Below are 12,893 nucleotides of genomic sequence, written 5' to 3'. Positions count from 1 at the left end.
CAACAACAGAGGCACACATTTGGGGACATTGCTAGGTGCCAGCAGCCATTCTCCGCAAAGACTATTATATACCATTTGTCAGTTTAAGCCCCAAGAAACAGTTCACTGGCATAGAACTTGAATTCATCTCAGTGTGAAAGCGGCACAGGTGCTGTTCAGACCAGTAGGAAATGTCAGCTAAAGAGCACAAAGCTGTCGAGTGTCTTTGGGAATGTGGAGCGGCATCTGCTGAGGTTAGCTTAAACCAGCTTAGCTAGACTATCTGTGACTGTTTTTGATAAATGCATAGGTAACTTCATAACATTTACTTTCACTGGTTAGGAACATAACTGCGCTTACTCTGTGGAATTTATAAAGTATGTAAAAATATGGTAAGCTTGTGTCATAGTACTGTAAGACAAATTGCTAAACGGTCTTATTAATAAAAAAACAAAACAAAACAAAAAAAACCCAGAGCCAGATATTGGGGTGGAAACGAAGAGATGAGAGGAATAGGACAAGCCACAGCCAACCTCACCTCGCCAGCTCCTCAGCCTCCAGATGGAGCTACTTCCTATATATTCATGCCTATACGCCTTTCTGTCCCTGCCCTCTTACTTCCTCTCTCCGCTGGGCTATATCACTTTCCTCTTTCTACCCAGCTCTATCACTTCCTGTCTGTCTGTACAGACCTCCAGACCTCTATGGTTAACTAGTGCTAGGAATTAAAGATATGTGCCACCACACCTGGCTCTGTTACCAGTGTGGCCTTGAACTCACAGAGATCCAAATGAATCTCTGCCTCTCGAATGCTAGGATTAAGGGTGTGTGCTACCACTGCCTGACCTCTGTGTTTAATATAGTGGCTGGCTTTTCTCTCTGATCTTCAGATAAGCTTTATTTATTAGAGCACAAATAAAATATCACCACATATTACTCATGTTATAACATTTTTTACTGGATTTTTCTTTTGGTCTTATAGACACATCAAATGGCACCTGAAATGATGTGTGAATTTGGTATTATATATCTAAATTGGTATTCCCATTTCTTTGAATAGTCTTCAAGAATAAAATGTTTTATGGTTATATAAGATTCCATTTTTCTGGCCACATCATTTATTCAAAATGTGGCCTTCCTATATAATGGCTTCCATTTCACTTTCCTATAAAGAGTATTTATCATAAACATTGTTCCTGTCTTTGCTTTTGTTTTTTTAGAATAGAATATTAGGAGCAGAATTATGGATCTAATAGAAGGAACCTTTTGAGGTTCTTGATATACATTGTCAAGAATTTTCAGAAAGTTTATTTCTACTAGCTAAATTATGGCTACAATCTCCCCTATTCTTCGCTATCAGCAAGGGACATCTTTGATAGGATAGTAAATTGGATTGTTAAGAAATGTTCAGTATAGTTCATCATTTCTAAATATCAAACTACTTAAACCACACATACTCCATATATAACTCCAATCCCTCAGGATGAAGTAGTAAAGAAAATAAGCTAATAACCAGTTCTCATGGAACATATTTCATTACATAGAAGAAAGATAACAAATGGGTAAGTTATGTGGTGTCTTAGAGTACAGTGACGGTTAGAATAAATCTACTGCAGATGAGCAGCATGGCAGAGAAGGTTGAGGAAAGAGTGCACAATGTCACTCACACCCACTGAGTACAAGCTGTACTGCCGTAAGTGACCATGTACATGGATGAGGGGCCATCGACTAATGCATAGTCATTCTGTCCCACCCGAGATTGTACCCCTAAAGAAAACTGACCCCCCCCACACTCCCACACACTTAGCAACCATCGACTGTAAATACCTTCTCAGTAGAGATGGGGGCTCATGTGCCTCCCTGCTGGAATGTTGGGGGCTTGATCTTGTCCAGACATTTTGCAGGAAACCACAGCTGCCATGAGTTGATGAGAGAATGTTCTATTATGTCCAGAGATGCTGTTTTGCTACCATCTCTCCAACTTCTGAATCCAAGGATCTTTCAGCCCTACACTGATTCATTCATTTCAAAATCCTCAATTACTTACTTATCAGCAGCATGAACCTGAATTTCCTACCTCTGCTTTGTTGCTTATGAAAGTAGAATAGACAAGGCTTGGTGATGGAGGGTGAGAAGTGGCGGGAAATACCCAAAGAACAGGAAAAGAGAAACCTAAAAACCCACGTCAGAATCAGTGTTGGCTCCTGGCTGCAAGGAAACCCACCGGTCCTAGTGCTTTAGGGGGTGGGTCTCCTAAGCACCTACGCAGGCCTCTGGAGGATGGCAGGAGCAGCGTTTAAATTAATCTCAATCCTGAAAGTAGGTTTTCCCCAGAGAACTAAGAACTCACTTTTGTTCTCTTTGGAGGAGAAGCAGGTTTATTAAGCTCCGTGGCTCCACACAGCTCTATCACCCTTCGATGATTTTTCATGTTGCAGGAAAGTCATCTCCCATCTTAGTTTGGCATGATGGAAGAGATTCAAATAAAGCGAAGCTAAGAGGCTGAAAGAAACACAGTTCTTAAAACTTTGGGCCACTTTACTTACAAATTACTTTCTCAAAACTGCAGAAGTTGACAATTTTTAAAAGTTCTTAAAATCATTTTTCTTTTGTGAGAAGAAAAATTATAGTCCTTCTCTGTCATAATAGCGAAACTTCCACTGTTTTTAGTGTAGGGCTTATTGGTACTCAAAATTATTTCATAAGTAAAGAAATATTTCCTGGAAGATTCTCTAACTAAAACTAATGATTTCTGAAGATTAAAAACTAAAAAGAAACATTTGATGAAAAACACTATAAGCATCCAAACCAAAATAATTGACATTTGAAAATAAAATAGGTCTGAAATATGCACGTTTATGGTAATAAAAGCAGCTACTGGTGGGATTAAGTAAAGGAAAGATTTTGTCAAATACTCTAAATTCAGAATGATGGTTTGTATTCTTCCATTTTGTTCTATGTTTCCTAAGTAAAATCATTACTCAATTTCAAACCAAAGATGCATTTAAAACTGACTTCAAGGAGAGACTGAAAGATGTGTGTGTGGCCAGCTGTCGTCGTCTGGTTGTCCTATGTATCGAGCCTGCACTTCCTACCATAGTCTGGGGCTTCTTAGAACTGCCCTTACACTGCTACACATGAACGAATCTTACTGCCGAGACACCTGATAAGACCCTCCAGTAGGTAAAGCTCAGCACAGGCTGTAGGGAGGGAGCAATACTCAAGCTGAGCCAGAAAGACAGGAAAGAAGAACTCATAACACATTCATATTAAGAAAGAGATCAGCAACAGATATTACTAAAAACATAACTGCAAAGGTAGCAGAAAAACATTCAAATAAATATCTGAACACTTTGAACAAGTAACATATATTTATAATTTGATGCATTTTGAAAACATATCACTAATGCATACATTTAATAAATGTTCTTAGTAAAAGATTAGGACAGAAAGCAAAACTTGACTGTTTGGTCCCAATAAGAAGAATAAACTAAACACAGTCACAGTGATTCTGGAATGTTGAAAAAAAATTCATGAACACAGGCATATCAGATAAACACAAATAAATTGCAAATTTTGCAAACTCAACTAGTGGCTTTGTATAAAAGCATTTGCATTAAATGAAAAACTTTTTTATAGTTAGAAAATAAGGAAAAACCCATTTCTATTGCATTAAAAAATTACAACTACACAAGAATGTATATGTGCACAGTCTAAAAAACAATTAAGAGAGATATTGTGAAATTTTTGTCTATTTCCTTTATACTGTTAGTACATTTAATAATAAAATGATGAAATTTATTAAATCAAGGGCACATAGCATGTTTAGGAATCTGGTTTAACTAGACCAAAAATTTTCAAGGACATTTTATTGACAAAAAAAAAATAGCTTTTTTTTAAACCAAGTCTTTGAGATATATGTATTTCCCACAAGGGTTTGAAAGTATTCACAATGAAAATAGTATCAGTTCTGTGGTTGAACAGCAATTATTGAGTGCATTCCAATCAGATAGCCACCGGAGAGCTCATGTTACCCTCTGACTGTGGAGTGTTGATCTTCTCTCTCAACTTTCACAGCAATATGAGAACTGGAGACCCAACCAGCCAGACAGTTTCTTTTCCTCGGGAGAAGACTGTGTTGTGATCATTTGGCATGAGAAAGGCCAGTGGAATGATGTTCCCTGCAATTACCATCTCACCTACACCTGCAAGAAGGGAACAGGTAAGGACTGCTACTGCAGGGTGCTACATCTGCATCTCATCCAGCTGCAGATGTCAGGGAGGAAGGGTTTCACCCTTGGGGGTGCAAATTAGACATGGTCTGTCCTTTCTTGCTGCCTAAGGAGATCTTGCTGCCTCAATAGAATTAAAATGTTTGTTTTCAGTACCATCCTCACTTTAGATTTCAGGTGCTTAAGATAAAAAGGTGTCATTTATACAGGAAACCTGCTGGCCAACAGCCTGTAGATATTTTATTCTAGTAAAGAGAATATTAAAGACATTACCAGCAATACTATTCAGTGTATCACGGAAGAGTCACTATTGTCTTTATAAGAGGATCTGATGTTGGCCGGGCGTTGGTGGCGCACGCCTTTAATCCCAGCACTCGGGAGGCAGAGCCAGGCGGATCTCTGTGAGTTCGAGGCCAGCCTGGGCTACCAAGTGAGCTCCAGGAAAGGCGCAAAGCTACGCAGAGAAACCCTGTCTCAAAAAAAACCAAAAAAAAAAAAAAAAAAAAAAAAAAAGAGGATCTGATGCACTTGGCTCATGTTCAAGTTTTTCATGGGTTGAGGATGCAGAACTGAGAAAATGCCCCCAGAGAGAGATGCAGGCTCGTATTCACTATAGTCTTCAACCAAAAATATTCATTGTTTCTACTAACTATTTGGTCTTTATGGGCATTTTTTAATATGTGAATTTTTAAGCATTCTCTCAGAGGTTAATTTTCTACTTGTAATCCATGGAACAATACTACTAGCTCTACCATTGTAATTAAATACCGTTAACACTCAAGAAACATTAAAGGCATCCGTAAAGGAAGTTCCAGAACGAGAACTGCTTGGTTAATGTTAAGCAGGGCAAAACAAATTACCAAGAAAGCTGAACTTTCAGTTTATGTTGTGTTTGTCGTTGATGAGTATGTTTCAGTGTCTGTAGCATGGAGTATAGCTGTATAGGCACCTTCCTGAAGCAAGGGGATAGTTAATGGAAGAATTTCAACACTGATTGTGATAGTGATTTTAAAGTATGAATATCTGCTTCCTAGACCAACCAAGACCCACCTCAAGAATGAGTACAAACTACCAATGCAAAAAGGAGAACTCATTTGGTTTCTTTGATTTAAAAATAATAGAACACACACACACACACACACACACACACACACACACACACACACACACACACACACATCCGTACAATAAACCTGCTAGGCAATACTTTAACACCTATAACAAGCTGTATTAGGAGAAAGAACATTACGGTACACACAGTCCCAGTCTCAGAGGAAGCTCAACTTCTGTGCATGACTTCTCTGCTGTTCTCTCACCCAAGGGAGAACTTACCCCCAAAGCACTACCGTCGTAAGAAGCTTTCCTGCCTGTGCATGTCCTCAGCACTTCTACATGGAACTGGTAAAAATAGCAAATCGGATGTTTGCTGTTTTCCTTTTTCCAGGATAATGAGTCTTTAATAAACTGTTTGTCTTTCTCCCAATGTCATGTTTGCCTTCTGTGACCTCCAAATGGTCCCAGTGTCATGCTTTCTTCATTTGTGGTCTCACCATGCTGTCTCCCAAGCTAGTTTGTTCTATAGCAGTTTCTCCACAGCAGCACTGGTGACATTTTGAACAGGGTATTATCTTTACGGCAATAGACTGTCCAGGAATCCAGAATACTTATCATCCTCCTGGCCCGCTGTGTGCTGAATGCCATTGGTTCTCTGGCCTCCATACTCCCTCCCCACTGAGCCAACCAAAAGTCTCTACACATGGTCCTATTCTCTGGGGGTGGGTACAGTTGAGACAGAAAGGAAAATTTGCTCCAGGTTGAGAACTTTACTTCTAGAGCCAAGAAAGATCCACATGCATAATACAATTATATTTGAAATTTCTCAATGGGGAACGAGTTTTGAAAGATGCTAACTATACTTCATTAGAGAATGGATTCCTTTTCACAGCTCTAGAAGAGCTTTATAATGTCAATGTTGACAGGTTTGTAAAACATAGTCTCAGATACTTCATACACCTTTAAGCCTCCCTGTCTAAGTAGTTCTTCTAATTATTAACTACAGTTAAGAACAGATGCTTACTATATAGGAAAGTGGTACTTTTAAAAGAATGTCTTTGCTTCATGCTGTCTTTGGACCATCTTGTTGTTATTTCCTCATCAAAATTCCTGCGAGAGATAATGACTTGGTTCCCTTGACTTTTCCTGTAATATCCCAGAACAACAGGCTATTTGTTTCCATTTTTTTGAAACTTATATAAGAAAAATTATATTATATGTAGTCTAACCCTTGCTTTTTTTGCTAATCTGTCTTGTTGAGATTTGCGCATGTGGATGTATGTAGTTGCATATTCTTGCCTTTGTTATATAAGTGCTTTATTATATGCAACTACATTTTATTGATGTGTTCTCTTGCCAGGGACCATCTGTGTTGCAGTCAGTGTTTTTACTGTTATAAATGATATTCCTATCAATATTCCTAAACTTGCTCTTGGTAGACTTTTATGACTTTCTGTAAGACATATTTCCAGGAGTGAAGATGCTGAGTCATAAGACCAATGTGCCATCAGATTTACTAGCAAACGGCAAATTACATCCCAAACTTGTAGCAATTCACAGTCGTACCAGCCATGTGTGAGAGGTCCTCTCATGGCACCTTTTCTTCAACAGTTGATATTTATTGAATTTGGGAAATTTGGGGCCAGTCTGGTGGGTATGAAATATTATCCTTTGTGATTTAATTTGCATTTTCTTGCATATTTATTGAATATATTTTTCATATTTTTATTGGTTATTTGTGGATCTTCTTTAGTTAATTTTTTAATTCATGCCGCTTTTTTATTTTTAGGAATTGGTTCCTTTCTCCTGTTTTGATTTGTAGGGGTTCTGATTATATTCTTATTTTTAATCTCTTGATAATTACATAATTTGTAAATATCTTCTCCTAGTTTGTGGTTTTCTTTCTTCTCATATTATATTTTTTGATGAAGATAATTCATAATTTTTTAATGTTTCTTTTTTATTTCAACTTTTCTGTGTTTTAGAAAGTCTTTATGAACTCTAAAATCATAAAGATAATTGGTATTGTTTGCTGAATGTTTTAAAACTTTGCATTTATGTTTGTGTGTTTAAGCTACCTGTAACTGACTTTCCATGTGTTCCATGAGGTAGGGAAGCCAATCTATTTTGCCATATGAATACCTGATCATCTATGTTTGAAGACTGCCTTTCTTCCTGCTCTGCCATGTTCTTGTCAAATATCAAGTTTTTATGTTTGGATCTAATTCCAGACTACTTTCTTAACCTTGCCACTATCAAATTCAACTGGATTATTTTAGATTTTTTATGACCTTTACATATGGTTTTGAGGAAATCATGTAATTATTTCCTAAAAATGAAAAAATAAATTCAGCTTCTAATTTGTCAACAGAATACAGGGTCACATACAATCAACTACCTAGTTGATTATTTTAATCTTCTGTATCACTGTAGCCTCAGTCTACCTGATCCTGGCTATTATCTGGGACCTATTATAGCTTTTAATATTATAGTAAATGCAGGGTGCAGGTGCAAGTTGGATAAAGCAGAAGGAAATTGGAAGAACTAATTATTAAATTAAACCTGAATTTGTTATTGAAAAACAATGTACTTATAAACAGCCTTCTAGTATGTAAACAAATTTAATAATTATAAACTTTTAATATATTAAGATTTTGAAGTTTAAACACCCAATTTCTGGTTATCCTTTTCCCACTGAAGAGTCATATTATTTTATGAGGCATCACAGTATAGGTTATTAGCACATGGTGTTGAACCTGTTAAAGTGGAGTCAGAAATATTATTTAGGAAGAATTATACTTGTTATACCTCTACTAGGGATAGATAGCAAAATATAATAGTTGTTAGCACTTTAAAATAGTTAAAATAGGGGCTGGAGAGATGGCAGCTGTTAAGACCACTGGCTGCTCTACCAAAGGACCCTGGTTCGGTTCCCAGCACCCACATGGCAGTGCACAACTGTAACTCCAGTTCCAGGGCATCCCACACCCTCACACAGACACACATGCAGGAAAAACACTGATGCACATAAAACAAACAAATAAATCTTTAAAAAGTAGTTTAAATAATTGTACTCATGCCAAATAAACCTGAGTGAATACAAATTCAGTTGACTGATTTTCTCATCTTCTTGGATTTACACATAGTGAGATGTCTTACATCTACTTCTTATCATTCCTACTTATTGTTTACTCTGTCAGCAGTTAAAGTTTTCCATTGTGAATTAAAATACAGCACAGTATATTAAGCTTTACTCTTATTACCTTTCACAAGAATTTAAATATGTATGTTAAGCTAGTAAGAAACTGAGGCCTGAGGGTCTGGGGATGCAGCAGAAAGAGCGCTTGCTTAACGGGCAGGAAGTGGAAGTGCAGCCCCCCCTCCCCACAACTGCACAGACCATGCGCAGACCCGTGTGGTTGTCATGACAACATGGGAAGCAGAGGCAGAATAATCAGGGATTCAATGTTATCCTTAACTACATAGTGAATTCAGGGTCAACCTGGGCTACATGACATCCTGTCTCAAACAACAAACAAACGGACAGACAGACAAACAAACCCAAAGGAAGAACCCTGTTCATTCACCCTTCCCTGTTTCAGTATAGACTAGGTGGGAGCAGACATTTTATTTATACATTTTATTTATACACATATAGTGTGTGTCTATATGTCAAATTACTGGGTTAAAGATTATCCTTCTTCTTCCAGGGGAGGGTACTTAACTTTTGCAAACATATCATTACCCCAACTCAAGATGGTTGATAAAAGATGAGAGATCAGAAGAAAGACAGAAAAAAAAAAGAAGAAAGACAGAGCCAGCAGGCTACTCACTGGTGTCAGACAGGTGCTTTTTAATTGGGAAATAGTTTGGAAAGGTGGTTTTGTAGATGGATAGATAAACATATAGCCATTGAATGATATTGCATTGTAATGGAAACACAACTCAAAATGACGTGATCTGAGATAAATCTACATCCAGAGCCTAAACCTAAACATTTTAAATTGTTTCAAATGTTTACATTCTATATAAATGCCTTTTTGCAAAGGAATATGATTGAGGTTTGTGGGGTATTGAAGTGGAGAAACATAGAAGTGAGATTGATTCTGATGCTTACTCTAATTGAAATACTTAGATTACTTGGAAATAACACCATTTGCCTTTTTTCTTAGTTGCTTGCGGCCAGCCCCCTGTCGTAGAAAATGCCAAGACCTTTGGAAAGATGAAACCACGTTATGAAATCAACTCCTTGATTAGATATCACTGCAAAGATGGTTTCATTCAGCGTCACCTTCCAACTATCCGGTGTCTAGGAAATGGGAGATGGGCTATGCCTAAAATAACCTGCATGAACCGTAAGTGGTCCTTTAGAAAGAACGGACAACCGTGCTTTAACAGATACTAGGCACACTCATTTTGTGGCGGTGGTATCGGTAGTGTAGGGTATGGAGCAAGTAATACTGTTGTGTTTTCTTTGTGTGTTTTCTTCCATGTAGCATCTGCATACCAAAGGACTTATTCTAAGAAATACTTTAAAAATTCCTCATCTGCAAAGGACAATTCCATAAACACTTCAAAACATGAGCATCGCTGGAGCCGGACGTGGCAGGAATCGAGGCGCTGATCCTCAAAAATGGCGAACACGTGCTTCATCATTTCAGCCAAAGTCCTGACTTTCCGTGCCTTTCCTAGCACCTCAAGAAGTATTAGCAGTTGGTTTGGATTTGGGGACTGCCGTCCGGTCATTTGGGGTTGCTGTGCTCTTAAAGCATTTTCAATGAAACATGGAATTAAAAGAAAAAAAAAGTGAATAAAATGAAAGCGAATGAGTGAAGAAAGTACCCATTTCCAGCCTATCTAATTTCTTTAGTTCTCTCTCTGCCTTAGGGCAGACCGTTGCCTGTATGCCAGCCTACTGTACTATTTAAAAAAAAAACAATGCAATTTCAGCACCGATGGCCGTGTAAATAAGATGATTTAATGTTGATTTTAATCCTGTATATAAAAATAAAACATCACACTGAGTTCAGGCGTATTTAATGATGATTACGGAGCTTTCTAGGTCTTTAATCATTGGTTTGGCTGCTTTGCTATAGTTTGTTTAGGCTGGAAATGGTTTTGTCTGCCCATTGACTGTGGGCAAGTTTGAGGACAGCTTTCCTGGACAGCCAGCAGTCTTCTGGGTCTCTGCATCCTTGTCAGGAGCCGAGCTTGTCCAAGCTGATGCTGGCAGATGGGAGACTGAAGAAACTCGAAGCTCCGGGGTGTGACCCTGCTTTGCCACGTCCCTTTTTCTTCACTCATAAGAAGGGCCCGAATGGAGGACTTTTCTATGACCTGGAACTTTTTTTAGGGGTCAAAGTGCTAATTATTAACTCAACCAGGTTTCCTTTATAATGGCTTTCTTAACACTAACGCTGGTAAGGTAACAGATTAAGGCATTTGGAACGGATGTAGACCAAGGGTTTATACCTTGTTGTGGAGGGTGGGGGGGTTCTTAAAAAACAACACTCCTGAAAAAAAAAAGAAAAAAAACCCTCCATTTTGTACATATAACCATTTTAATCCTTTATAAAATTTTTGAATGTTCATGTATGAATGCTGCAGCTGTGAAGCACACGTGAATAAATGAAGTAAGCCATACGGATTTAATTTATTGGATGTTATTTTCCCCAAGACCTGAAATCAATAGAGTACGCTAGTCATTTTTCAGCATTAGCTTTTATACTTTCTTCACAGTTTGAAACCTTATAATATAGGTACCCTGTTCCTGATTCAATCACGTGATGAATAGAATGCTTCAAGTGTTTGTTCCAGAGAATGGAAAAGCATTTAGCTTTCAATAAGTGGTGTTTGCCCATTCCAAGACAGAGTGTAAGTGTAGAAACAGTGTGGGTATTTCTTCCAGTTAAGTGGAGTGTATGTGTTGAAGTTTTTGCTCCTCTCTGCCCACCCCATTTGCCCCTTGCATTTGAATAGTGGTCACTGAAGACGACGACATTGAATCATTACCCGGATATTTTAGGTTCAAAGATCAAACCACTATTGGAAAGAGGGCATTTAAGGCTTTTTCACAAAGTTCATTTAGAGCAACTTTAAGAAAAATGACAAATAAAATGTGAACAGAAACCAAACTTTAAAATTACATAATATATACAAGCATGGAACCATCATAGGGTGTCCCATAAATATAGACAAATTTTATGATTTACACATGAGATCAAAGTAATTTTTCAATAATGAAAAGAATGGAAAAAGATCACACTGGGGTGGCCCTATGTTGATAGTTTCTCATGAAACCGCCTTTGGCTTAGAAGAAATAACTGTGCTCACAAGCATACAGTGTCTTAAGCAAGATCCTGGGTCTCTGCAGTAAGTGTAGCCCATCCTTATGTGTTCTAGAGCACAGGAAACCACTGTGTTGACTTATTAGAACTTTTTTCTTTTTCATTACAATGCACATAATCCTTCCCTGTATTTATATTATAACATGTATAGTGTAAAATGTGAATGACTTTTTTGTGAATGAAAATCTAAAATCTTTGTAACTTTTTATATCTGCTTTTGTTTCACCAAAGAAACCTAAAAATCCTTCTTTTACTATATTGTGACTTGTCTGTTTATTTCCAACTTTAAACCCTAATACACACCAAACTTTTTATGTTCTGGTTTCATCACAGGGGACACTTATTCCCTGGGTGGATTACTTTTATGTTTATTAGAGAGATGGCTACAGAGTCTAGCAATGTGCTTATGTCCACACTATGCATGAATCTCCGATATGGAAGAGATATGATTAGAAAGTGACAGCTTAAGTTAGAGACGACTTTCTCTTGAACCAGCCAGCTGGTCATATGGATGATTTCACAATAGGCCAGGATGACCACCATGACATTTGGAAGGAGAATCAGGCATTGAGAGGTGAAGTTCTTTGTCCAAAGTTACAAAGTGTGTAGTGAAGGGAGATAATCTATAGACCCTGTGAAATAAACTCAAGAGAAACTTAAAATGTACTGTTCCTGACTACTATATACCTAGAAGTTTAATTTAGAGACTAAGTGATCATATCCAATTATCAGATGATGCAAACCAGCAAGTTTTCATACATTCAGCTATCCATAGTGATTCCTTCAAGGTTTATTCCTTCAGTCCTTGTTAAGCACTATTGTATACCAGGCATGGTCACAGTCTCTGAAGATTCAGCAGAGAATAGGTTTGACATCTGTGCCCATATAAAAGTTTTAATATTGGATACAGCCCATGGGCTCATTTTACTCAGCACCTTTTTTGACACTATGGAAAAGAATCAATTATACTCACATTTAATAAAAATATCATACAGCCACAGTGTGTTATTTTAAGATCTTTCTCCTGGGATATCCCAACTACACACAAAATTGGACTTGCACAGGACAGATGAGATTCTCAAACCAAGCATGATGGCAATTCCAGGACTTAGGAGGCCAAGACAGGAGGATTGCCATGAGTTGGAGGCCAGCCTTTGCTTCAGAGTGAGACGCTGTCTGAAAATAACATGAACAAAACAAAGGAAAGAGAAAAAAAGACTGCTTTTTGTTTTGAGTTTGTGGCATTAGTGTATAGTCTGTCCTTTCTTTAACACAACTCTAA

General features: G+C 37.7%; 1 protein-coding gene across 4 annotated transcripts in view; it reads left to right on the top strand.

Annotated features, from left to right (window-relative positions):
* The window catches only part of Vcan (versican), a 98,553-nt gene extending 88,115 nt beyond the window's left edge, over positions 1-10,438 (top strand). For all 4 annotated transcript variants that reach the window (XM_006980466.4, XM_015998969.3, XM_076552037.1 and 1 more), the window contains 3 exons: positions 4,057-4,201; positions 9,437-9,619; positions 9,761-10,438. In XM_006980466.4, the coding sequence (XP_006980528.1) occupies positions 4,057-4,201; positions 9,437-9,619; positions 9,761-9,888 (456 nt within the window). In that variant the 3' untranslated portion in view covers positions 9,889-10,438. The remainder of the gene's footprint in view (positions 1-4,056; positions 4,202-9,436; positions 9,620-9,760) is intronic.
* The last annotated feature ends 2,455 nt before the right edge of the window (positions 10,439-12,893 follow it).

Source organism: Peromyscus maniculatus, chromosome 15 (assembly GCF_049852395.1).
Source record: "Peromyscus maniculatus bairdii isolate BWxNUB_F1_BW_parent chromosome 15, HU_Pman_BW_mat_3.1, whole genome shotgun sequence".
NCBI lineage: Eukaryota > Metazoa > Chordata > Mammalia > Rodentia > Cricetidae > Peromyscus > Peromyscus maniculatus.
The sequence above is the reverse complement of the archived record's forward strand: the minus strand, read 5'-3'. Positions and strand labels throughout refer to the sequence as shown.